The 27,885-nt window shown below is 49.3% G+C and overlaps 1 protein-coding gene across 5 annotated transcripts in view; it reads right to left on the bottom strand.

Moving 5' to 3' along the window:
- The window catches only part of PHACTR4 (phosphatase and actin regulator 4), a 57,277-nt gene that overhangs the window by 9,459 nt on the left and 19,933 nt on the right, over positions 1-27,885 (bottom strand). For 3 of the 5 annotated variants that reach the window (XM_030504272.1, XM_030504271.1, XM_030504273.1), the window contains 4 exons: positions 4,862-5,038; positions 4,351-4,431; positions 1,282-1,440; positions 814-1,152 (listed from right to left, as the gene is read on the bottom strand). In XM_030504272.1, the coding sequence (XP_030360132.1) occupies positions 814-1,152; positions 1,282-1,440; positions 4,351-4,431; positions 4,862-5,038 (756 nt within the window). Of the gene's footprint in view, positions 1-813; positions 1,153-1,281; positions 1,441-4,350; positions 4,432-4,861; positions 5,039-11,181; positions 12,115-15,451; positions 15,533-27,885 lie in introns of those variants that run through there. The other 2 variants (XM_030504269.1, XM_030504270.1) reach the window with 2 other exon arrangements.

Below are 27,885 nucleotides of genomic sequence, written 5' to 3'. Positions count from 1 at the left end.
AGTAACTTGCACACAATCTTGGTTCCTACCACTGCCTCCCAAACCACACCTGGGGAACGCCTCCAGTGTCTGTGATAACAGTGCAGACCTGATGGACCTTCCCAGGAACCTCTGTCCCAATCCATACATTGCTAATCCAATCCAAAGATTAGGAAGTGGGCTGTAAAACATGGACTGGATGCAAGTTGTCCCATTTACTTTGCATCTTTATGCAAAGATAAAGGCATTTAATTCTTTAAGGGGAAAGATTCAGCTCAAAGTACAGTTGAGCTGGTTCACCCATGGGCCAAGACTTAAGGACAAGACTAACATGGCAATACCCTAACCACAGGCCTTGGGAAAGGAGCCTGAGTATAACCAGGGAAGTTGGAATTACCCCTGCCAGCTCCTGGCCTCCAAGTGGAAACCACATGGCCCAGCCGTGACAGCCATAACAGCCATGGTTTGGCATGAAGTGGAGTTTTTGGTGGCTTTGTTGGGGTGTATTTTGCAAAGAGCAGCTGAAAGCATCAATTCTCACTGACCACAGTCTCACAAAGCAAAAACCCCATCCACCAATCCACATGATCCTAAAATTCTTCCTTTACAAAGGGAAGAGACTCTCAGAGCAAGTGCTGCAGAAGAGCTGTGGCTGCCCCATCCCTGGCAGGGTTCAAGGCCAGGTTGGACACAGGGGCTTGGAGCAACCTGCTCTAGTGGAAGGGGTCCCTGCCCGTGGCAGGGGTTGGAGCTGTAGGAGCTTTAAGGTCCCTTCAACCCAAACCAGGCTGGGGTTCTGTGCTGCCAGGGTACAAAGATTATGGATGCACTCACCTATTACTGAGTTGCTGTTCCTGTTGACAGGTTTGGGAGGGGGCACGGGCGGCTGTTTGGCAGGAGCTGTGCTGGTTGTACTCGTGGGAGCAGTAGTGTTGGCACTGGTGAGAGCAGGGGGCAGAGTCCTGGGGGCTGGGGAAGGGGCAGCAGTGGAACTGACTGTCTTTGCTGCAGCAGGGGCTGTGGTGGAGGGGGCAGGCGCTGGGTCCTTTGCCTGCGCTTCATTTGCCTCTTGGGATGTGGAGGGAGGTCTTTTTGGAGGAAGCAGAGGCTGCCTGGGAACGTAGGGCTCCTGAGATGGTTCCAGTTCGGATCCAGAGTGGCTGCTGGAGGAGCCTGCAGGGTGAGACAGCTTGGTTTAAGGGGCTGGAGAGCCCAGAGAGGGGTGGGAAGAATCAGATGAGAGACAAAACGGGTGTTGGGAGAATGTGAAAGAATTGATTTCACACACGTCTAGTTTCTTACCCTGCCTTTTCTTTGGTTCCTCAGCTGGAACAGGCTTCCTAAGGCTGGATGGCTTTGTGGCCTCCTCCTCCTCCTGGTTACAAACCCCAGGACTGCCAATTGGGACCGTGTGGCCATTCTTCAGTGCGGGTGGGTTCAGCTTGTCTGGTTCTTCCCCATCTGCAAGGGGATAGGCAGGGAGAGAAGCAAACAGAAAGCACTCAGAAAGCAGGAGATGGAGGAGGTTGAACCACCATCAATCCAGACCAAACCAGCTGGTCTTCAGTCTCCTTTCTGCAGAGAAGCACACAGCAACATGAGCTCCCTGAAGCTGAGAGCCCTTGATTTCATTATCCACAAGCAAACCAGTACAACACCGCATCCCATCAGGTGTTTTTCTTCTTCAGCAGCCTCTTAATCTACCGCCTTGCTGCTGCATTTCAGACCAGCACCTTTTCTGTCTCCCCACCATTACAGAGCAGTCACAAATCCCCTGCTGCAATACCAATCCCAACACTAGCCAAGTAATCTACTGGACGTGCAGGAACAGATTTTGAGGAAGCCTTAAAGTTAGTTGAAGCACCTCTACCTCCCTTCTGTTTCTACCCTGAATTTGGCACAAAAATCCCTGTTTTACCCCAAACATCCCACAGCAAGCTGTAGTTCCTCCCTTTTTTACCTTCATTTGAATCAGATGTAATGATACATCGCCAAATCTACTGTAGTTCATCTGGACTATTTCTGCTTTTACAAATTCTAGCACGGAGTTTCCCAAATCCTAGAAGCAAGACCCACCCAATTTTCAGCCCATGCTTCCAAGAGCACTGAAAGCCCTGGTCTCCATGAGGAAATACTCAACCGACTACTTAAACCTCTGATTTCCCTGACAGGACAAACTACTGGTAGTATTATTCCCACTCTAGTGGGGCATAGCTCATTTTGACTGCTTTCCAACTCAAGAAACTTGAGCAGATACCTCACCAATTTGATTCCAAACCCTTTGCATTTCAGTGTACCAGCTCTCAAGCAGCTGCAGTGCATGGCACCACGGGCACACACTGCAGAGCCCAGCATGATCTCGCATTCCTTCCCACCCAAACCTCGCCTGCCCTTCCCTGGCAGGGAGCTGCAGCACACACACACCACTCTGGATGGGCCTTCTCACACTACCTGAGTCTTGCCTTCGCTCCCAGGGACCTCCGTAAAGGTCAAGGCAGTGCAATGCTGTAGTTCATCCACTGAGAGCCCAGCACAACCTGCTGCCCCCAGCCCAGAGCCCAGCAGGGCCTCTGCTCCTGGCTGCACTGGGTTTGGAAGCCTGCACTGTACCCGTCACCTACCTCCTCATTTACTCCTCAGAAAGAGTTGCCAGCATTTTTCCCCCCTAATAACTTGCCTAAGGAAATTAACTGACCTTGTAAGAGCAGGTTTTTATAATGGCAAGCAAATACAATGACCTACCATAACCATCTGATGGCTTCCCAAGTGTCTTAAACTCCTAGAAGAGATTAAGAGAATGTGCTTTCTAATCTAACCCTGACAATACTGACTGCTCCCTCATTCCTTGCCTTTGCACTTGGTCCACATTATAGCCATTTTCTGTTTCTTAAGCCAGATCCGATGACTCAAAGAAGAAGATCATTCCATCTCTTTGTCGCGCTTCTGTTACACCCTTCCAGTTTGAAAGACCTCTCCTCTGTGATCTAGTTGGGAGTTTGTTACCCAAAGCTTTTGAGCTCTCTTCCACAGCTTCATCCCGAGACCTTTGTACCCTGGTGAACTCTTCCTCCTGCCCTGGGGCAGTTGTAGCTGCCTTTCATTACAGTGTAGGTGCAAACAACTGTGTTAAGACTCTTCCTCTCAGTTTTTCTTTCAGTGGTTTGCACTGAAAACCACTGTTTCCACCGCCACTTTTTCACTTTGCATCTTTGAAGAATCCTGAAGTTTGTATTAGGTCAAAACTGCCTCTGCAGTTTTGTCTTTTGAGGTGCAATTACACATTGCTCCAAGCCAAAGACCATGCTGCCACCCAGAGAAGTGGGCTGCCACCCCTCCACAGCTTCCTGCCCTCTGCCTGGTACCCACATCACCCACCACACAGCCAGGGGACTAGATCTGAACTGATCTGGCCAAGATATTATTTTGGCAGCGTGGCCCCCACTCAGAGACATGAGAGATTACAGAAAAGGGGATAAGACTTCTTTGACAGCAGGGCAAGCTTAGCCGTGACTAATACCAGACCATAGAATGCTTTGGTGTTGGTTGGGTTGGGTTGGAAGGGACCTTAGAGCTTATCCAGCTCCAACCCCTGCCACGGGCAGGGACACCTTCCACTAGAGCAGGTTGCTCCAAGCCCCTGTGTCCAACCTGGCCTTGAACACTGCCAGGGATGGGGCAGCCACAGCTTCTCTGGGCACCCTGTGCCAGCGCCTCAGCACCCTCACAGGGAAGAGCTTCTGCCTCAGAGCTCATCTCAATCTCTCCTCTGCCAGCTTAAAACCATTCCCCCTTCTCCTGTCCCTGCATGTCCTTGTATACTGTGAAGTATCTTGTCTATAACTCCTTGAGGAAATGCCCCTACCCAGGCAGCTCAGAAGCCATCAACTGGTTTCTCCTTCCAAGCCCAAGGCCTCTAAACCTGAGCTGCGAGGTCAGCACCTCTCCCACAGCAGTTAGGGTGCATTCGGAGCGGGAGCAGAACAAGCTGGAGATGGGGAGTGCAAGTGTGACAGAGGAGCTTAGCAGGACAAGACAAGGCAGCCGGAGCAGGAGAGGTACAAGAGGGACAGGAGGGGAAGTGACACACAGAACACTCTCCCTGCGGCCGCAGATGGGAAGTTGTCCAGGACAGGCATCCCATTTTCTTCACAACATCCTCCTAACTGACCAGGGCTGCCTTCCTTGCCAGGTACAGAAGTCAGACAGGAGAACATATTGAAAAGGGCAAGACAGACAGACAGGAACCACATTAGCAAAGAGCCCTTCAAGTTGTCTCCCCAAAAGAGTGGCTGCAAGCGTGAGGCTTTGCCAAAGGAAGATCAGTGACACAGAACACAGACAGGAGGAGGAGAAGTTCATTTGCAGACTCACCCTGCTCAGGGTCTTCCAACAGAACCCCTCTTTTTACCAGCTCCTCTCTTGGCTTTCGCATAGAGATCTTTCGTTCTAAAACTGACAGTAAATTGAAAACAGGGTAAGCTGGAAGGTCAAGGAGAGACTTCTATAAAGGGATCCTCTGAAGGAAAGAAAAGGGCTTCAAATTGCCCTTTCCTTTTTGCATGGATTAAGAGGAGGGAGGAGGGACTGCACGTCCAGGCCTGCACTTCACACTCTATTGGGATGGTGGAGCAAAGCCTCCCTCCCCACAGCTGCTTGGGGAGGTTCCTTGCAAGAAAGGCATTTATTTGTCTGAAACTACTGCTCCATGGCAAGGTGTTTCTGGAGAGATTGCAGGGGCCAGCCCAGCGCTAAAGCCACACCGTGGTGCCTCCACGTGTCAGCACTCAGGCTTGTGACAGCAAGCCCTTCTCACCAGCCAGATGGCTGATGGCAGCTTTCCCAAGCAGAGGAAGGGGCTCCCACCCAGCCCCAATGACTCTACCTTCCGAGGTCTCCTTAAATTTGTCACTGCTTTTCTTTTTCCTCCACTTCCAGGGCTTAAAGATCTTGCCAAAGCTTGAGAACTTGCTTTTCCTCTTTGTAGGAGGTGTGGTGTCACCCGATTCCAAAACATCTACCCCCATGCCGGCATCGGTTGGGGTGTGATCCACCTCTTCAGCTGCACAGGAAAGAAGAAAGAAGTTACCTTTGTGCTGCAGACAGGAGCTGCTATCTCCCACCAGCCTGCCCCTTGCACACTGGGAAACGGGGGCACACGTTCATGCAAAGAAGGGAGCAAGACTCCATGCCTTCACGGAACCCATCAGCATTACACATCAGCACGGGGTGACAAGAGTGGGGTTTCCAATGTTAACGGTGCACAGGGGAACTGCTAAGAGGCTTTGTAATGAAACCAGGATTAGTTGAAGTTGGCAGTGTCACAGCTTCACCCCACAAAGGAACACAAAGCACTTTGCTGCAGTTTCTCATCTTCAGCTGGAAGCAACTGGTGCTAGACACAAGTAATTACACGAACACAAATACCTTCCAGGCTGCAGAGCCAACTAGCAGGACTGTCTACACACACTGAAACTCCCGGACCCATTACAACAGCTAGAACTTCACCTCTCTGCGTTTTCCCCTCTATAAATAAGGCCAGCAAAGCTGGCCAAGAGCAACATCTACACAGGAAAGCAACACAATACAGGTCTGCGCTCCACCCACCGTACTCGAGGTCTCTGGAGAACACCACAAGGAGGACATGGAGGTGGCAGGAACATGCACCAAACCCCAACCGGCTTGCTGCAACAAAGCAAGCTCAGAAGGAAAGAACTTGTGAAGCAGAAGCAGAGCACAAAGCACTGGGGCCTGTCAGTTCTGCCCTGATGAGACCTGAGGGAACACTTCCCATCAGCAGAATCCAGCAATGCCTGCAGAAAGACATCAGAGCGCACACAACCTGAGCGAAGCCCTGCTTCATGGCCTTAAGTTTACAGACCAAGAATCCTTTGGGTTCAGCACCACTAAAGCCAAGAGCACGCGAGCTGCGTGGCAGAACTCCACGGAAACACAGTGCATGGGGAACAGAGCCTCGAGGCTTCCGCGGTCCCGTGCTGCAGCCCTGCCAAACACCCCGTTACAAACTGCACTTGTGCAGCTTGGGTTTTCGAGCCTCCAAGTTAAAGGTTGTGGAGTTTTCAAGCCTCCTGGGATCACAGCAGACCTTTTAGTCAACTTCAGACAAGCCTGTATGACACGCCTTGCAGAAAAGACAATACCCCACAGGCAACGTGGGAAGTTGAGCCAAGAATCCCATCTCCTGAGGCTAAAAGATTGGGAAAGGAATTTTAGGGGAAAGCCATTTTGCACATAGGACAAAGAGATAATAAGTTATCTGTTATATAGCCTACTAATAGCCACCAAGGATACAAACCCCGATGGGAAAAGAAACAACAGATTCCTGTCAACATGGGGATGAGCAAATTAAGGAATAGGAGAGGGGGAAAGCCAGGAAAGAATGAATTGTTTGATGGAGCTGTACCTGCAGAGCCTAGTTTTTCAGTCTGAGCACAAAGGAAATGCAGTATCACTGAATAAGAGGGCAGAGAAGAACAGAGACCATGCCAGCAGCACAAGGGAAACCAGGAGGAGGATCTAGATCACATGTGAGTAGTGCAGTCTTTAGCCAAATGATGGAGGAAGAGGAAAGTCAGTCCAGAACTCCCTTTACCAAGAGGCAAGGAAGTGCCACTGTGCCAAGCAGCAGGAAAAAAGGCTTTTCAAAGGCTAATTGTTAATAGGTATATTAGCCTACACCTAATTTCAGCCTATACCTTGAATGCACAACCCCTCCTTCCAGCTCTGGCCAGGTTTCTCTCCTCTCTCTTGCAGGACTCCAGGTTTGGTGGTGGTTGATGGGGGTTTTCTGTTCTGGATGTTAAGAGGTACTTTGTACAGAGCCTAGAACATCAGCCCTGGAGTTGTACATGTCATTTTACAAAGCAGTATTCACTCTGTTCAATAAAGCATTCCCAAAGTTAAGAGGGCAGGCGGGACTGCTGGCCAGGCGCTGACTGTGGGTCCCAAAGCACTTCCCTCACCTTTCCATGGCGCCATGACAGCCTGGAGGCTCTCAGAGCAAGCTCCCTTCCCTGACTTGCTCTCAGGAATGTGCTTTCTGCCACCCAAGGTGTCAAAGTGCTGCACTAAGCAAAGTAAGTTATTAAAAGAAAACTCAAGCATCAGGTCCCGGGTTAATGAACGGAGCCATCAGCTTGTAGGCTCGTGCTGTGCCTCAGGGCTGGTCCAACATGAAAACACTCAGTTTTGCTGGTTTATAGTCAGTTCCATGTCTAAAAACAGCCACACAAGAGGGGGACGTAAGCACACCATATACTCCTCCGTAGCATAAACCCATGGTCCAGATCATCTTCACCATCCTTTCTGTTAGTAAATGGTGTGAACAGCCACTGAGCAACAGTGAGAGAAGCTGTGGCTGCCCCATCCCTGGCAGTGTTCAAGGCCAGGTTGGACACAGGGGCTTGGAGCAACCTGCTCTAGTGGAAGGTGTCCCTGCCCGTGCAGGGGGTTGAAGCTGGATGAGCTTTAAGGTCCCTTCCAACACAAACCAGGCTGGGATTCGATGATTCCATGAAAGCCATTTCCCTCCTCGCTACAAAATGGGATTCATTCTGTCCAGCTCTGCAGCACAGGAGAGCCTGTAATGCCCTTCCACAGCACTCACTCTTTTACCATCTGGAATTACCACATGGACATAGACATTTAAAACAGTCTGTTCTGATGCAATGATGAATTACATTTAGTGCTCATCAGTGGGTGGAGCAGCAGCTGAAGGTGCTTCACTGATCTGGATTTTAAACAACCTCATTGTTCCGTGATTGTTCACATTAGATAGTGCTCCTACACCCTGGAGAAGGCCCTCCCCTTCCATTCACAGCACATTTCCAGCTCCAATTTCCATGCCATGCTGCAGAGAGGATATTTCTTGCCCAGGCTGCAAAGGGACCCTCACCCGGGTGGCTCTCTGTGCCTCCTTGTTCTGCTCTACAAGGTACAGGATGGGTCTTAGGCTGCTTTGCATTGCAAGGCAGAAACTCCTCCTTTTCCAAGCCATGCGCTGGGAATCTAGGAAGGAACCTCAGTGCTCAGGGGAAGAAGCAGAGCAAGAAAAGAGGAACTGCGCTTCAAGGGAAGGGTGAGAAGCATCAGGAAGCTGATGCCCTCCCCCAGTCCTTGCTCAGCACCAAGGCTGTTTATCTGCAGGGCAAGTCTGTGTCCACTGTCACTGTGGTTCCAGGCAGGAAAACCCATTTCAAACTTATGAAAAAGGTTAAATGAGGTCTTCTCAGAGAAGAGAAACCATTTCAGTGGAAGATGCTGGAGGCTCGTGGTTGGTCTCCAAGCTCATCATGCAGTCAGCAAGAGACTGCAGTTATAGAATGATCACAGAACCCCAGCCTGGTTTGGGTTGGAAGGGACCTTAAAGCTCCTCCAGTTCCAACCCCCTGCCATGGGACACCTTCCACTAGAGCAGGTTGCTCCAAGCCCCTGTGTCCAACCTGGCCTTGAACACTGCCAGGGATGGGAAGGCTTTCAGTGCAACCACTGCTCTCCATGGGTCAAACCAGCAGAGCCAGGATCTGTGGGGTCAGTTAAAACCACCACACATGGTCCCACCATTGCCATGCACACAGGGTGCTCACGACACGGAGTGGCTCTGGCTGACCTTTAGGAAATACCAACATCTAAATGTAATGCTTTAATGGTCACACTATGGTCCAAAGAAGGAAAAGCCATCACATGAGCAATAGTTAAGCCCCTTCTTCAGAGATCAAGCCCCCTTCTGTACAGCAACATATTACCAGCCTAGAAAAAGGCCCAGCAGAGACTTCAGGTACCAATATAACAAACAAAAAGCACTTCTTTCACCAAGGATCATCTCTCCTTTCATCAAGGATCCTCTCTCATAGGGAAGATACCTGCAACAGTCCCTGAAACCAAGTTGCATCTAGTGGAGGTCACTGCAGAATTAGTCCTGGTGCATTTCTGAAGTGATTTCAGCTTGGGCCACACACCATCAAAAGCCAACATGGCTATGGAGAAGTTTTATTTTAACTGGCACACCATTTCATAAGCTAAACAATGACTTCAAGATCCAAGTGAGAGACCCTAACAAAGCATCAAAGAATTGCATCCCAGATGCTGACAATTCATATTATATTGCTATATGCCTGGGAGGGAAACCACTGATTCCCAGTGTTCCTGGAGGAAATGGCCCAGTCCTTTCAGGATGAAGGGTCAGTGTGTCCCAGGCCAGGGCTGCAGACTGCTGTTAGAAGACTGAGAACATGCTGCTTTTCTCCCTGAAATCTCCCTGCAAGCATCCAAGAGTTGCTGGAGCAGACTTTAACTCCAAAAGAAGAGGCATCTCCCCACAGACTGTGCTACAGCAGGTTCCAGCCCTTTTCAGACATGTAAGACCTGTTAAATTCTATCTTCAGCAAGAGACATCCTCACAAAGGACGTGAGAAAGGATCGGGATTTGGCTTTGTAACCAGACTTGCACAGAGCTTAAGCCAGATTCTTCCTAGCTGCAAATCATAGTTCACCCAGAACTTGAACCATCCCTTATCGTAGTAGCTACTCCAGGATTCCCACAAATCCCAGGAGTTTCTGTTCATGAGGAGCTCACTGGGCAGTTCTGTCTCACACTCATTGCCTCAAGGCTCACATCCAGACACAACTGCAGCAACGAGACTGTGCAATGGGGTAAAAGACAACGTAAATGCTTAACTGAGAGCGAAAAGCACTCAAATTGGGCACATCAGTGGCCAAAGCAGCAACACTTCTGCTTAATCCTTTCTTTTCCTGAGTTACACACGCTCCCATGAAGTTCTGCTATCACACAAGCCCAGAAGGTGCAGCATCACCGCACCTTCAGAAGCACCTTCTGCAGTACAGCCTGGACCTAAGGCTACAGCAGGACCAACCTCCTCCAACCCTGAGCCTATGCTGGCTGACAAGGGACTGCAACAACCCTCCCATTGCCAAAACAGTGGTGATGCACAGGCTTTGTTGTGCCGGGTAGAAGGAATCCAAAAAGTTGCAACTCACAAAGCAAAGACTCTTTTAAGGGCTGTTAAGTTTAAACCATCCAAAATAAAGCACTTGAAGTAAATGTTTCTAAGGTTCTTGTAACAGCTTTAACATGTGCATTTCCTGACTGGTCCAGGGGAGATGTGAATCCTGACCTTAAAGCAATAAAAGGCTGCGGTCACCAAACAGCCTCCAATAGTCCCAGCCCTCACCTTCCCTGTGTTTTGTAGGTTTCCAGTCACCACAGAGCATCCTGCCAAAGTCAAGTCAAGAACCATCTCTTCAAGTTCACAATTTACTCAGTAGAAACTGTGCAAGCTGTGCCTTAAGGAAAGACTTCAGCCAGCAAAGGAGCAGGTGAGAAACACCAAGTCTGATGGTCTCCAGCAAAGGAGCAGGTGAGAAACACCAAGTCTGATGGTCTCCAGCAAAGGACCTGGATCCCAGGGAGCTCTCCATGTACAAATATCAATATGTTCCTCTAAAAATCAGACAATTCCAGTTTACAGATGAGAGTCAGCACCTCAGCCTAGACAGCACACTGGTGTGAGATAAAGGGGAACAACACGTGTGAAGCCTCCTCTTCTAGTCAGTGCTGGTCCCAGTGCTGGGAAGAGCATCTGAGACGGAGACCTGGAAATAACAGACCTCCACAGTGTTCCGGTGGTAGTGCTACTCCCAGGACGTAAGGCAAGGTTGTGTTTGCTACAGCCTGGCAGTTACTCAGACACCTCGCAGAGCAGAGACAGAAAACAAGCAGGAAGATGACTACAAGTCCCTTCTCTCCCCAGAGCTACTACTGCTGCCCAAAAAGCTGGGTGACATTACACACAAGGAGGCAACTCCATGCAGCTTTGGTCTGGGAAGACTACCAGGGCTGGTTCCTACCCCACTCTGGGGAATTCTACCGCTGTCCAAGCACTTTGCAAAGCTGATGTCCCCTGCAGGACAGAGTCTATCCCTAAAACCAGCAGCTCGGAGCCTGCCTGAAGATCAGCAGCACATGTTGCACAGTGACTGCATGTGACATGAGTAAGAGAAAGGAAGGAAATGGGAGTTATTGCTCTGGTTTCTCTCCCCAGCTCCCGAGCCGGGCGCAGGTTACACAAGCCCCACATTCCACTCCTCCCAACTCCTCCGTTTCACCTGCAATCCTGCCGCAGCCCCAGAGCTCCCTCCATGTCTCCCTTGCCCTCCATTACTCACCGAAAGCAGCTGGATTGACCGGTCTCGAGAAGTGCGGCTGCCCCATAAGCTCCCTTCCAAAGCAGCTCCCCAGGAGGAGGCGGGAGGAGGAGAGAGGGGAAAAAAGTCTACCCTGAGAGAGCGCTTCAGTCCTTTAAAGTGATAAATCCACACTTTGGGCTAGGAAAGAGCGAGGCTGCTGCCAATTCTCAGGCAACGGTGTCCGGTGGTTGAGCGCTGGTCCTGTTCTCCCCATAACCCATGGCCGGGCACTTGATTCTCATAAATAGGCGTCCGTGCCAGCTCCCTTCTCGCAGGAATGCCTGTCATTCCAGAGCCGAGCTGGCTAGGGCTGAAGCTCAGGAAGGGGAGGAGACAACGAGCCACGCTCCAGCCACTTAGCTGCATAATCCAAATCATCAACACCCCTCGCTCCTTCCTCGCATCAAGTTTAGCAAGAAGAGAGAAAAGCCGGGAGTGAGGAGAGAGGGAGACTGCTGGGATTTGCTCAAGGCAGGGTTTGGAAAAACTAGGCACACCAACACGTGGAGGGCTTTCACCTCCCAACTGGGATAAGGAGGGAATTGTGTACCTGAGCCTGCAAAATACACAAAGCAAGGAGGTCATGAATGAGAACGCGGTGGTGCTCTAACTGTTGTAGAGCCTGAGTAAAGGGCATTACAAAGAGTGCCTGAGCTGATATGCATCTAGCCAGAGGTATAATGAAAATACAATTTCAGAGCAGTTCCTCTCTCCCCTGAAGTTACCAGGAAGAAGGTAGGAGCAGGGACGGGTCATCTCATCTGATTTACATTTAACAGCAGAAGAGTTTATCTTTTACATGTGTGTCAGCTCTCGCTGATTAAGGTAACAAACACTCCTCTCACCATGTGCATCACAATAACAAAGACCTCCAGAGTTTCTATATATCCACTTGGATATTTACTTTTCCATCAAGTTGTCTGTTAGGAATTCAGTGAAGCTACAGACCATTCCCAACCACTGTAACACCATACGCGGAGGAATGGGAAAACCTTTTAACATCCAGAAGCTTCATCTTTAACTCAGGGGAAAAGGAAAACCAATTTTCAGCTGCAGCATCACACCAGTGACTACTCAGGAACCTGAACCCATCCGGCACATCCACGTTTGCTCTCTCCCACGTAGGAAAAAGCAGTTTTAAACACATCCAGGGCTGGGGCAGCCACAGCTTCTCTGGGCACCCTGTGCCAGCGCCTCAGCACCCTCATGGGGAAGAGCTTCTGCCCAAGAGCTCATCTCAATCCATTCCCCTCTTCCAAACCACAGCCATAAAAACACAGGAGGAAGCAGTAAAGACACAGGAGGAAGCAGGACGTCATCTCCGCAACCTTCTCCCCCTCCACCAGCACCCGCTTTCCTCATCCCCACGGAAAGCAAGAGCCCAGTGGCAGGAGCAGGTGGAGGAACAAGAGATGAGCAGACACGAGGAGGTGGAGGGGCAAATAGCACTGTCCTCCCTCGCACAACACATACGGACATTCCTGAGAGCGTTGCTCTTCTTGGCCTCCCACCACCAGCCATCTCTCTGCTCGGAAGAGGAGCCTGTTTCTGCCTGTGGTCAGCCACAGCAGTGAGTCTTCCAAGTGCTCCTGACTTTCATTGTGGGCAATTAACACCCTGATTCAGGCATGCTCCACCTCATTGAAGACTCTTGCTTTGAAACAAAGAAAAAGCCATTTTAAAGCCGTTGAAGTATGCTGCCATCTGGCAAAGGCACACAAAGTTGGGAGATAGAGGCTGGGCAACTTCTCCAAGTCTGTAAATCAGCTGTCCAGCTTGGAAAGAGGTCTGGAAAAAGTATCCCTGCATCTGGGAATGCCACAGAATGCTAAACACTGCATCTAGGCTTGCCTGGCTGCCAAGGAGATTGAAGCCATTGCATTTGATACTGCATTGGCTGCGAATGAAGAGTGCACAAAGCTCTGCTGCAGAAGAGATGCCACACGGTAGGTTGTTAAAACACAACAGCACAGTCATGTGCCTCATTCCTTATTTCTACATGAGTAAAACATGAAACATCAGCCTAAATTTACAATCATCACAGAGAACAACAAAACTATTTGGCAAAGACACTTGTAATCATATTTGTACCAGAAGCATTAATAGTGGCTTCTGAAACGCAGGGCTGGGGTGCTCAAGGAGCAAAGAGATACAGAAAAAACATCGAACCCCAGCCTGGTTTGGGTTGGGAGGGACCTTAAAGCTCATCCAGTTGCAACTCCCTGCCACGGGCAGGGACACCTTCCACTAGAGCAGGTTGCTCCAAGCCCCTGTGTCCAACCTGGCCTTGAACACTGCCAGGGATGGGGCAGCCACAGCTTCTCTGGGCACCCTGTGCCAGCGCCTCAGCACCCTCACAGGGAAGAGCTTCTGCCTCAGAGCTCATCTCAATCTCCCCTCTGGCAGATTAAAGCCATTCCCCCTGGCCTGTCCATCTGGGTATGCACGATAAAGGAAAATCCACATTTCAAGCGAAGACAAGGAACAAGTTTACAAAATTCCTGTAACACTGCAGGACCATCTAACTCAGCTGCACAGTAACCAGAAGAAAGCAGAGCAGTGCCTTTACTCCTCAGGGACATGTGAAGCTCTTTATGAGGAGGAGCATGGAATAGCAAAGAGCTTTCTGAAGGAAAGCAATAGTCCCTTCAACATTAGCTTCTAAAAAGAAAGAAATCCCAGTTATCCACGAAGATTTTACAGGACTTCAGGAGTCAGATGGCTGAAAGGAAACAAGATGACTGGTTATGGGCAGTAAACGCCCAAGAGTGGGGTACATCACTTTCCTCCCAAGTTTCATTTCCTCTCTATCCAGCCCAGCATCCCATTAAAACCTTGTCATTCCCATGTTAATAGCCTGTTTATATACATTGTAAAAGGAACTCTTCTGGATTGTTTCACTTTAAAATCTAATGAACCCCATAATGAGCACAGATATTAGCTCCACTAACAACGACACTGTTGTCCACATTTCAGTTCACACCGACGTGAAACACCACATTCATCTGCCGTGACTCAGACATTTACGTCCCATGATTCAGCCAGAGGAACATGAAAACGGCCTCCTGCATTTCCCCATCCATGCAGTTGGAGCTGTCTGTTTGAAACCAGCATTCAGGGCGTTTTCCTGCAGAGCCCATCAGCAGGAGTCAGCAGGAGCTACAGGATGTCCCAGGCTCCTTCCTCGCTGGAGGTGTGCCCACCTGAAACACCAACATGGGTCCATCTCACCAGGAGGGTGTTTCACCGCAATGTTGGCTAGCAATCCTCAGCAGCCTTGGCAGAGCATGTAGAATATGAAATAGAGAGATATTATAGACACATAATAGCTCTGGCTACCTACAAAGATGACCATTTCTGGGCTGTGCTCCCAACCAGAGCATGTGTAAGAGTTATTAACTACAACAGCAGACCAAGGGGAAGCAAGCGGGTCGGAAGGCAGTCAAAATGAAAGGTCACAAGCCAACCCAACGTGACGCTCTTCCTTTCTCTTCTCCTCACATGGTGTTCCAAGCCAGCCCAACAGCTAGTGTGGAAATGGAAGATGGTTTATTTAGAAGGCAGCTGGCATGGCATTGTTTAGGTCTTGGACACTGATGGAATAGCTCTGGGTGGGATGAGACAGAGAAGTGAGGTAACCACTCCTAAGCCACATGATTTCCTCTGTACTTCCTGTGACATTTCCAACAGGGAAACTCCTATTTCCCAGAGCATTCCAATTCCCTTGTCCCCACCAATGAGCACAGCAATAGCAGTTGCTCAATCTCAGAAAGCAAAGGGGAATGGATCTAGCACATCAGGGACTGTCTTGGTGCCACCATGTACATGCTGGGAGTGGAGAAGGTGAGCAACCCATGTCGTATAGCAGCCCAGATGTTGACTGGGATGGAGCACAGCTGGAGGAAGAGCATTGCTCTTGATTCAGCAGCAGCCTCTGCTCAATGAGCTGAGAGCATGTTCAGCCTCACATTTAGGAAGGGAACCCAAGGGATCGCTCCATTATCACAAGGACCAGGCTAAAGAAACTTGTGTAGTAGGTCTTGGGGACAAGAGGAGTTTAAGGCCAAAATATCCAGCAGAGGAAGTGCAACTTTCAATGAGAGCATGTTTTAGCCAGTACTGAAAACGTATCATCTTCAATGCCTCTGTAATGACAACATGTGCCAAGTATTTGCTTTGTTTACTAGTGAGGGAATGCTAAGGAATGGAATCCTGACAAAATTAAAGATTTCAGTCCCATGTTGGCTACCTTGATCACGGTGGTGATTCATGGCTATGCCATCTTGAGGCCAGGGAATCTCCAAAGCTGACAAACCACTTTCTGAAGCACCTTGAAGCAGCATGAAAAGAAACACTGGTCAGAAGCCAAAGGAAGCTCAGATACAGGACACATTCCAGCAAAGCATCAGCATATTCCCAACAGTGAAGCACTCGGAGGCAGGATCCCCATCTGCCACTTCTAGCTATATTATTAGGAGCACACTAAGCAAAAACACAGAGAAGAAAATTACATTCATGATTCCATTGTTTAGGGAAGAAACAGGCTGGGCATTGAGTTTAACTCTTGTTTAACCCTCTCCCACAGCAAAAACTGAGATACTCAGAGAAGAACCTATAAAACCAAGAGCGCCTCAGGCTTCCCACTGCAAAGCACTGGAGATAAAGAAGGACAAAACTCACAGAGCTTCAGCACAAATCAAAGATATATTCCTCCCCTTCCAAACCATTACCCAGCACATGCTTTTAGGACTGGCACAGCACAAGGATATGGTGCTGGTCCTAAGTGAACGGCTGCAGTACAGACTAGACAGACTTATCCTCCATGTAATAAACTACCTTCTTGGACAAACCTAACCCACACAAGACTTTAGAGCTTTATACAGACATTATACAGACACAAGTGGGTCCTTTGGCAGAGGTAAGTCAGTCTATGTCACCTATCAAACTGATGGGACCAACTCTGTTAAGCACTACGCTGGAGATTGGAAATTAACAGCAAGAATAAGTAAATATTAAACCTCTAAAATAAGATTAACTGGAAATTAACCCTCAGAGGTACTACTATATTTAAGTCTAGGAGCTAGTCTGCAATGTGTAGGCCAAGGTCCACAGGCTTGTATCCCTGCTCTGAGTCATTAAGAGATTCAGCATCCCCAATTTCTCTTCCTACCGCTAATGCCAAAGTAGGAAGCTGAAAGCCTCTCTGCCCACATGCAGGCTGAAAAGAAAGGCAAAGATTTCGCTGTCAAAGTCTTGTTTCCTCTTTTTAACACTTCACAAACATTCTAGCGAGGGCACTTGGCTCTCACATCCAAAGATGGAACTGCAGCAAAGCAGTTCAGTGTTCCCTCTGCCACTCGTTGCAGGCAAAGAATCCCAATTATCCTTCACCACCTCGAGCTCTTCAGGCTGAAGTTGCATTTCTTCCCCAACTTACTACACAAAGGCAGGCAGTGCCAGGGCATCCCACCATCCTTCCCTCGCTTGGCTCTGCCCAGGGAGCCGTACAAAAGCGCCTTGGTTTAGCTTTTGGGGAACACCCAACTTCCCACCGCACCTGCTCCACTTCCATTCTTGACCAGGCTAGAAGGTCCTTGTTAAAATGCAAGGCACAATCTTAGCTTCTGCTCATCCCGAGCTGATAGATTTGGAGGAGAAGCCCAAATTCCCTGCCACAGATCAGAAATGGAAAGCAAAAGCAGATAGGTTTGGTTGAAGGCACTGAAATGCAGCCAGAAAAATCCTTTTTGCACCCGTGCAACTGAAAAACTCACCTAAGATTTGGCATTTGAAAGCCCAGCCTTAGATTCACACACACAAACAGCAGGTTTCAAAGCTTCCTTTCAACCGTGCTGTGTTTTTACAAGGCATTTCTACCTGAGTGAATCTAACAGGTAATTACAGGTTTGACCTCCTTCTCTTGCACAAATATGCCTTTTGAAACAATGTGGATAAGTATTTGCCCAATACCCGAAGACAACTCCAAGAGGAACCATTCCAGTTTATCAACTTTGTGATTCATGTTGATACAAGCTTTATTCTCTATTTAAGGAACAAGATAACACTTAGGAAGTTCATCTAGTCAAATATGTTTCATAGATCTACCATGGACCATCCTAAACAGTGGCCGATCCAGACCACAGTCACACCCAGACCAGAGCCATCAGCAAGACAGTGGGTGAACCTCAGCCTCAACTCTCCAAACATTTACTATTGCTCAACCACTGAGGTGTCTCCAAGCAGCAGCAAGGCTTAAGATCGAAACACAACGAGTAAAAGATTGTTACTAGCATGATTAAAGTGATGCTTGGCTTTGCGTTGTGAATCACCCCCTTCCTTACCCCTTGTGAACTGGCTCGCTGTGGAGGCCCAAAGGAGCTGCCCTAAGCCCCTCAAGCTCCTCCTGAAATCCCAACCCCTGCCCTGTTGCTCCTCCCATTTTCTACCAGCACTAAAAGCTCTTGTGAAAACCAGGAGCACCAAAAGTCATCCCAGAACAAGGCACAAAAAGCAGGCGTGACAATCACAAACAGGTACAAGACGTCCCAAGACACGGACAGATCTACAGACTGGGTCCCCAAACCCAAATGCTGTTTACGCATCAAGTTGACTCAACCAAGCTGCAGAGACAATGCCATGGCGATTGTTTACAGTGTCAAGGCCATGCCATATAATGAAAGGAAATGTCAAGAGATGAGATAACACCAACAGTTCAGGAGGCACAACTTGTCAGAACCTTGCAAGAAGCTTTTCTCCCAGAGCTGCTCCTCCCCTTGCAGATGTGACCCTCCACACATTCCCACAATCCTCATTGTCATGGTTTAAGCTAGTAAGAGGTTTGACTGCAGCCCAGCACGACCACTGCAGTCCATCAGGACCAGCTCTGGAGCAGCCAGCTCAGATGCCAACAGCCGTCTGCTTGTAATGGCCATGGACTCTGCAAGGGCACCTGCTCAAATATTTACTCACCTTCTCAGACACATTTTACAGTGTAAGAGCTATAACACACTACTATTTCAAGTATGTGAGCTAACAAGCTTACAGCCAACCCAGGAAGGGTTATGTGAGCTGTAGTTCTACCTCCACTTGCAATGCAGATAACCCCCAAGCCAGTTGGCTAGACACAGCTCCTGCTCATAGCAGCCTTTGCAAGCCTCACACCTGCATTAAATACCTTGAGATAGGGGCTTAGATCAAAGAATCATGTAGATTAGGGAGCTCCATGCTACATCCCATGGCTCCATGAGGTTACAACATCCACTTCCCAACGCTCAATGCTGCTGATGAAGGAGAAAGATCTTAGAGGCAAGTATCAATATGAACCCCCCACCTTGGCATCCACCAAAGAGTTCCTACCTCAAGATCAAGATGCAAGAGTGAGTGGTACCAAAACTCGAGTTAAGAGGTTTACAGCTTGCAGGAAGAATGAGCAAGAGCTCTCTTTAAGGGGTCCAGAGGGAAGCTACTGAGAAAACCAGGTACATTTCATACAATCCCAGCTTGGTTTGGGTTGGAAGGGACCTTAAAGCTCCTCCGGCTCCAACCCCCTGCCACGGGCAGGGACACCTTCCACTAGAGCAGGTTGCTCCAAGCCCCTGTGTCCAACCTGGCCTTGAACACTGCCAGGGATGGGGCAGCCACAGCTTCTTTGGACTGAATTGATCTGAATTAACATCACAGGCGTCTCTCATCCTACCAGATGTTCAGAGGTGCACAAATAAAGAGCCATGGTTCCTGTAAGCATGTTCTTCAAGCAGTAGTTACAGTAAGGATACGTTAGAGCAACCATTTGAATGGGTGCACCAAATTGAGGGTGTGTAAATATGAACATCAAACCACTTCTCCAGGCACTTTAGGTTTGAAATAGGGAGTTAGCTCTTGTGTTGGATTCCCACCTGAAAAAGGTTCCAAAGGCAATCCCAGGGCTTCCCCCAGGGTCCCTGGAATGACAAGCTAGACCACCACCATCTAAATCCATTACCTTATCAACAGCAGGGCTAGCTGGCCCCTGAGTTCTGTCCATAACTGCAAAACTGAGATCACTACATTCTGCCCTGCTGCAACCATGGACATGCCTTGACCTGGCAGCGACCACGCTGCTGTTCCAGCTCATGACAAACCCTGTGGAGAACTCAGGCCACTAAAACTTGGGGCTCAACAGGAAAGCAATCCCATCTGTAAGGAACACTGGGGTGACTGAACACACGTTATGGCTTTTCTCCCTCCATGAGCAGTTTGGTTCCCGTGTTTTCCTGCCATCAGTTACCTTGCAAATTATGAGACCGCTTAAAAACAAACTCAAGATAATCCTTTTCTAAACCCCACCAGTTACTTTTGTTTAGAACAATTGCTACAGGCTCTCACGGCTGCAAAATGAGCCTTTCAAACCAGAACTGATTACACTCTGCAAAGATGATGGCCTGAGAACAGTCTCCAGCACAGGAACTCACTCAACTGCAGATTCTTGATGCCAGGAAGGCATGACGAAGGGAAGTCTCCTTTTATACATGTCCTTGTTCTCCAGTTCTTTTCCTAAACATTTATTTAGGGTTGGGCTCAAGGGATCTCTGCTGTGAATGGCTTCATAGGGCAACAGGGTGTTTGGTATCAAACTCACTGAACACAAACCCAGCACCACTGGAAAAGTGGTGCTCCCAAAATTATCTCCTGCAAGACTGATCACTACTCGATCCCAAACAGGAAAAGAAGAAAAAAGCCCTGAACAGATAGAGAGTGTCAAGGGTGCCAGACTGACTGCTATAATCCCATTATGGAGTTCTCCAGAGCAAGCAGTTTGCTCAATATTGGAGAGATAACAGGATTAACTTCATGTTCAACATCATTTCAGCCTCCTAATTGCAGAATCACTCCTAAGGTCCTCATGTCATTGCTTCAATAGGGGATTTCCAGCACCCCCCACCAGCCCCAGCTTTGAAAGCCCCTTCATTAGTGTCAGCATCTTCAGTTAATTACTTGGAGAGATTTTCCTTTCCTCCCCAAAGCAAAATGTAACTTAACCCTTGCACGGAATGCCTGAGCCAAATAAACGCCTGCCTTCCCTCCAGGAAGGGACCGTGTTTACTTCCCTAATCACTGCTAATGTCTCCAAGATTTCATACGAAGATCAAAGAGCTGAGGGGGAAATTCAACATTATGGTTGAATTTCAACACAAATTATCCCAGAGGCTGCTTCTGGTTCTCTCAATGGCCAAGGGTGAGCCTCAGACAACTGCCTAACTCTGCTTTCCAGAGATGGGGAGAGGGTGTTGATGGTAGAATCCCAGCCTGGTTTGGGTTGGAAGGGACCTTAAAGCTCATCCAGTTCCAACCCCGGCCACGGGCAGGGACACCTTCCACTAGAGCAGGTTGCTCCAAGCCCCTGTGTCCAACCTGGCCTTGAACACTGCCAGGGATGGGGCAGCCACAGCTTCTCTGGGCACCCTGTGCCAGCGCCTCAGCACCCTCACAGGGAAGAGCTTCTGCCTCAGAGCTCATCTCAATCTCCCCTCTGGCAGGTTAAAGCCATTCCTCTTGTCCTGTCCCTACAGGCCCTTGTCCAAAGCCCCTCTCCAGGTTTCCTGTAGCCCCTTTAGGCACTGGAGCTGCTCTAAGGTCTCCCCAGAGCCTTTTCTTCTCCAGGCTGAACCAGCCCAGCTCTCTCAGCGTGTCTCTATAGGAGGACAGAGAACAGAACTACCAGCAGACCCATCCAGCAAGGATCACCACCGCGAGTTATTTTCCTTGCCAAGCCTTGGCTCACCATTCACTCGCCTTGGAAACGAGTCCCTGACTGCAGCCGTGCTGGGGGAGTAAAGGGAAAACAGGCAAAGCAAACAGCACACAGCCTGCGGGAGAACCACAGGAACCAGGCTGTGTTTGTCTATGGGATTCTTGTATGGAAAGTTATTAAATTCCACCGTTTCACGCACAGGGGGAGGCTTGGCTTTGGATGCGCTCCCCCAATCAGACCACCCTTATTATATGTCCCTAACCTGATGCAATTGCAGCACGACACCGAGTCACCCTCCAGTTCCCAGCATCCTGCCGGTGACCTGACAGACACGGCCACTGCCTGGCCCCCCAAAAATGAGGGGGGAACCCGAGTACCCTGCTCTTGCAGGGGGGAGCCCTACAGAAACGCAGCCATGGCAGCAGCACTGGGTTGCGGGAGAGGGGTCCCCCCCATGCCAAGCCCCACCTCAGCCCCTCTGAGCACCCTCACGGGGCCGCTCCCCGGTCCACACCGCCCTCTGGCGGCCACAGCGCGGCCCCGCAGCCCCGGGGAGGGCTTCAGGGCCGGTGTCGCCGGTGTCAGCCCCACTTCCAGCCTCTTTCCATGATTTCAGACCATCTGCTTCTATTTCCATCTTTACACTTCTCCAGCAGCACCCAGGGACACCCTGTGCACCCCAGGTGAAAGCAGGTTTCCAGGCTGCAATGGAAGGTACTTAGGAAAGGACCGAGGTGCTGCAGCAAAGTCATACAGCTGAGTTACACCAGTGTACAGAGCTTGATCTTACACAGCCTTAAGACAAGCTCTAACATCCGCAGGGTATTGGGGGTTGTCTTCAGTTTCTCATCCCATCACAGCTGGATCAGTCCAACCTGTCAAAAAGCCACACCAGATCTCTGGTTTCTTGTTACACTCCAGTGTTTTAGGAGACAAAAGACACCTTCAGGAATGAGAGCCAGGCGCCTTTTCCAGGAGAAATGAGAAAGGAACAGACGAAGCGGTGACGTTAGTGGTGACAAGAGGCGAGTGTTCACAACCAGGCTGCAGCTCAGCACCAGCCCCACAGCCCAGCTCAGCTCAGCCAGCAGCTCAACTAACACTATTTATAACCCACAACGGCCCCCACCTTAATGAGAACATGCATTCAGCCTGAGCACATCGCTGCTGCGTGAACAAAGCACCACAGGAATAACAAAACCCACCTCATTTCTACTAAAGCTGCTTACCTCTGGTTCCAAGCAGGCTCCTCTTCTCCCCCCAGCCCCACTGAAATCAGCTCCTCAACTCCTTTGCCAGCCTTTACAGGCTGCAATGTTCCAGAGAGCAAGGGGAATGTAAGGTCCAACAAGTTGAAAATGAAAAGTAGAAGCTGCAGAGTTCTGACCCTTCTGCTCTGTGCCCTACTTACTGAGCCACAATAGCTCCACACTCCCTGTGTGACAGCGAGCCAGCCTCAATCAGCCACAGGATTGATTACATGTCCTACAAGGCCTTGTCTCTTCACACAAGGAATAAGATCACTCAATTCAATCACGAAGCACTTCAGTACATACAACATTTCTCACTCAACATCAGCCTTTGCTACTATCTTGCTCCAGCCAGCCTGGAGGCCGAAGCATCTCATTCCCAGCACATCTGCAGCTCAGCCACGAAACCACCAACCTGGCAAAATGAAGCTCCTCGTTCCTCCAAACAGAGCTATCTGTGGGAACTGCAGAGCCATTTACTACAACAGCACTAAAAGTCACTCAAAATGGGGTGCCACAGAATTACAAGGTCTCTGGCAGGTGAGGAAATCATCTATGTACAACACTTGGCTCGTAGATCAAGAGGGAAAGGCAGCAACAGTTCAGACACACACCCAAATCATAAGGGGCTTGTTCAGGGCTCGCAGATAGAAGGCTGATGTGAATGACTTGTAAATACAGCAGGCAGAAGAGCAGCTCCAGCATCCTGTTTTGGAGAGGGGCTTTGGACAAGGGCCTGTAGGGACAGGACAAGGGGAATGGCTTTAACCTGCCAGAGGGGAGATTGAGATGAGCTCTGAGGCAGAAGCTCTTCCCTGTGAGGGTGCTGAGGCGCTGGCACAGACTTTTCCCAGAGAAGCTGTGGCTGCCCCATCCCTGGCAGTGTTCAAGGCCAGGTTGGACACAGGGGCTTGGAGCAACCTGCTCTAGTGGAAGGTGTCCCTGCCCGTGGCCGGGGTTGGAGCTGGATGAGCTTTAAGGTCTCTGCCAACCCCCAGTCTGGGGTTCTCTGATGAACTGCCCCAAGCACCCTGACAGCACTCAGCACATTAATTCCCTAAGAACAAGAACATCCACCACACCTTTCAGAACAAAAGGCTGTCAGGATAATGTCCAACTTGTCAAGCACACCTGACTCATGTACAATAATGCCTTCATGTGGGTAAACAAATGTTCTGTACTGCTCCTTGTTTCAAAGTCAAACGGTCTCCACTGAGGTGAGTCCAACCCTCTGGTAAATCTGACTGAGGAACAGGAGGAGTTTGCCTTTCTTCCTGCTTGCAAATCAGCATCCATCACCTGTAATCAAATGTCTTAGCACTCTGGCCACCCTGGCACTCTCTACTGCATGGCACAAGGCTGTTCTGTTGCTGTATACAAATTAGACAGGAGCTCAGAAGGGAATCATAGTTTCTGTGCATTCCTGGAAGAAAAACCTGTTCTTTTGTTCTGGCACAGTCGTTATAAAGAGGTTTCCACTGGCTAGTTAGTGGTAACTGTTCTTCTCCAGCAGACTTCAGAGCTGCATGACAGTGAAGCATTCTCCACACTGCAGTGCTCTGTGTTTGACTCCACAGATCAAACCCAGAACACAATGAACATCATCTCCAGCAGCCTCATTTAGAGTAAGAGTCACACCATCCAAACCCTTTATTCATCATAAAAATGCACATTTGAATGCTGCTGAATGGGGAGTTCAATGTCCCAGAAGCTGCTGATTTCCAGTTAAAACTTAGTCATCAGGAGGGGATTCCCACCCAGCCAGCCAGCCCCAAGCACCAGCAGCAAGTTGAAGAACCTCTGAATCAGAGGCTGGCACATATTTCCTCCTCAACCCTGACACCCTGTGGCTGTCACCACCAGATCAGAGGGAGGTGAAGGTGGAAACCTCCTTCCCATACAAGCAGCTCCAGTCCTTGCAGAGTCCGTGTCTCTGCCACCAGTGTCTGATCCACTCCAGAGGCACAAGATGAGAAGTCATGGTCTCTCTCCTTAGGTTCACATTAACAACCTACAAGGAAAGCATTTCACATCCTTGCAGCCACTTCCAAGTGTTGTTTTCAGATCTCAAGGCATCAGGCTGATGGAAGGCAGTAATTAAAGTGTCTTTGGGACAGGCCATGGTCACTTCACCTTTACCATTGCATCCATCTCCCTTCTGAGCATTGGTCTTTTAATAAGCAGCAATGCTAGAACCTGCTAAGACAATCTAACCCTGGAACAGCTTGATAGCTCTTTTTGATCTCAAGCTTCTTTTTTGACTGCAGGACTGCTGGGAAGTCAGCAGCAATGGATGTACACTGACAGGGATTGCTCCTACAGACATGCTTTGGTCCAGAAGTGATCTCAAAATCCCATTCCCTATGCACATGACATGATCGTGCCCTCATTTCCAGAAGGGTTTTGAACCTGTGAAGGTACTGCTCTTATTTTTAGGGATAAAAATGGGGATGGGGTAGCCAGCCATGCATCCTACTGGGACCAAGTAACTGAGCTAGTAGTATAGAAGCAAGTACTCACATTTCTAAGCCCTGTCCTCTACTCAGACTATATTTGGAGTCTTAAGTCTCCAAATGCAGCAGATTCATCTCATGTTGGTTTCCTTTTGAGGCACAGAAGTCAGCCTAGATGCTAAAACAAATGACTTCTTTGTTTGCACAAAGGTTAAGGACTTGAAGAGAATTTCCTATTTTTAGGAGGAAAAGAATTGGGTAAAAAAGTAGCACAGCAGGAGAGAAAAGGGATGAAAGTCAGCCTTGAATAAAGAAATAAGTGTGAAAGATTCTTAAAGCATCCATAAGCTTAGTACTTCAAGTGCTATTCAAAAAAAGCAGATCTGGGGTGTGCAAAGGCTACTTCAGTGAATTCCCAAAATACTTCATGGTTGTCACACAGAGATTGAGACAGAAGCTACTAAAAGGTTCATATCCCCATAGCTACAGAGGAAGCATGTGGAGAAGCTCTTCCCTGTGAGGGTGCTGAGGCGCTGGCACGGGGTGCCCAGAGAAGCTGTGGCTGCCCCATCCCTGGCAGTGTTCAAGGCCAGGTTGGACACAGGGGTTTGGAGCAACCTGCTCTAGTGGAAGGTGTCCCTGCCCGTGGCAGGGGTTGGAGCTGGAGGAGCTTTAAGGTCCCTGCCAACCCAGTCTGGGATTCCATGAAGAAAAGCTTCCTCCAGAGCTGTTCATGAATGATGGGCTCAAACATCACTGGGCAAGCAAACTGCAGGCCTGGTTCCACGTTAGGGCAAGCCAACACCATGGCAGAGCTTTCAAGGAAGCAGAGGCACAAGGTAAGACTTGCCCTGCCAAGAACAAAGCTCCCACTTCTTCAATATGTTGCTTTTGAAGATCTCAGTGACTTACAGGCAGATGAAACTCTAGATAAAGATAAGAAGAAGGTCTAAATCTAGCTTGTATCATGCTAAGATAAGCGAGTGGTCTTTGGGAGGGTGTCTGGGCAGTAGATGGAACAACAGAAATAAGCTCCAAAAATAGAGTGTGATCCTTCACCCACCCCACAGGAAGGATGTGAAGAGGGGGGAAAGGTATTCCAGTGCCATTTCCCTTCCACAGATCACTTGTGTAGGTGGGACCTTGGAAAGCAGGGAAGCTCGGCCTGGCAACGTGTGTATATTTAGATTTCATTCATTCCCTTCCCTAACCTCTGTCCTCCCACCTCCCTCAGCTGATGATTTGGGGGCAGCTCAGACTGTGCAGGGCTGTGCCTGGCTTCACACTGAGGCACAATCCATCGCTGCCACCTCGCAGCTCCTACACAGAACCTCGCATGTTCCCACCACTTCAAACCTTCTTCCATCTCCAGCCGGTCTCACTGCACGAGTCGGTAGCTGAGGGCTCAGGCTGACGAGCTTCCCCAGTTACTGCAGCTTGAGCAGGTTATGCATTTGCTAAGCCAAAACCAGCCACAGCCTATCTTCAGTTGGTTTTGCTTAAGTCCAGCATTAGGGTGAAGAACTAAGGGATCTGATGCTGCACAACACGTGAACATCCAAATTACCGCAGAAAGCTGCTGTGTGGCAACATAAGCTCAGGGCTTGCAAGAAATGTCTTTATACTCTTCTCTACACTTGAAAAACAAGCCAGGGTAGGGTTGGAAAGCAAAGCTGCAGTTGCATACCTGCTCTACAATAACCGTGTATAGACAAGCTCTGCAATGCACTGGAGACCCTGCTTCCACTCGCCTTCACAGCCGAGCAGGAATTCAGATATGAAGACAACAGCAAATTTGGGGTTTAATTAGCCAGGGCAGGCAGCCAAGGAGGGCTCCCCCACCCAGCCATGGCTAGTGAAGCCTGACAGCTAAAGAGGATTTCTGCTTCACTGTGTGGTCCCCAGCGGCCAGCCGAAGCACACCAGCTCTGAACACGTGCCAATGCAGTTCAAACAAGAGCTAGCCATGCAGCAGTGGGAATGCAGTTAATATATAACCAGTTAAGGAACAGTAATAGATCGAAAAAGCACCAGGCTTAGAGGGAACAAAGGGCATTGAGTCTAGCTTGGCTCCTGCACGCAGCTCCACCTTACCTCATCTCCAGGCTCAGTGCCGGGAACAAGCCAGGAGTCCTGAGCTTAGCAGCACTTGGAGAGTGAGCGCCCTTAAAAGCAAAGTGATTAAGGAAAGAATAATAAAAGACCAATCTGCTTATTTAATACGGGGCTCTTGGCTCCCAGCACTAAGGAGGCAACACGTAAAAGCTTCACAACCGGTTGTGTGGGGTGTCTCGTGCATGCAAAGATCAAGTGCAGATACTCCATCCATCCAAACTGAATTTGCTCCAAAGGAAAGTTGGCAAAATGCAAACAGAACATAAAGGCCTTTCACATCCCAGGTCACCAGCACTGCTCAGATGAGGAGTCAAAGCTCTCAGTAACCTCAACAGGCTCCAACCCAACATCTCATCTACCCAACATCTGATCCACCCGACAAAGAGAGTTCAACTGCACATAAAAAGGGACAAAAAGCTTTGGGAGATGAACACAGCTGGCTGCTGGCAGTCCCTGCAGAGGCTGAGTCCTGGTGAATAAGCGGAGCTCCCAGTGTTGCTCAAAGCCATCCCATTAATGCAGGCTGGAGAGATGGGAAAACTCGCCCTGCTGCTCTCTGTGCTTTGTCCTGGGGTTGAGCAGGGAGCTGCCACCTCCGAAGCCATTGCTCCAACATCAGCTGCCAGCGCCACGCTCACTCCACCCTTCCAAAGCCATCATCTGAGATTAGTTTGCCACGAGCAAATCATAAGGGAAAGCAATCACAAGTTAAATGTGCACCTTAAAGGCTAACAATTATAGGGCACAGCAGCAATTCTTGCCACCAGGATGATAAGCATGACATGGTTTTATGCATGTCCTCTTGGCTTGCAGCTATTCCAACCAACAGACCAGCTTTGTATGAAGTCAAACACTGGCCTTCAGCAGACAGGCCTGGCACATCCACCACGATGCTGACAAGTACATCAATTCCCAAGTTTTAAGGCTGGCATCGCCCAGCTGCACAGGAATAATCTAGGCATAATATTTCTGGTCAGAGTTGCACTTCACTACAAGCTCGAAGTCACCATTTGCAACATCATGGTCCACAAGATGCAAGGTCCAGATGCTCAATGGATGCAGCAAGAGCTTTCAGGCACATCCCATCTCAATGAGGAGGGAAAAATGGCCATTTAGCTCATGTCTTCCACAGCCA

Source organism: Strigops habroptila, chromosome 12 (genome assembly GCF_004027225.2).
Source record: "Strigops habroptila isolate Jane chromosome 12, bStrHab1.2.pri, whole genome shotgun sequence".
NCBI lineage: Eukaryota > Metazoa > Chordata > Aves > Psittaciformes > Psittacidae > Strigops > Strigops habroptila.
Note: the sequence above shows the minus strand (reverse complement) of the source record. Positions and strands in the feature narration are given on the sequence as shown.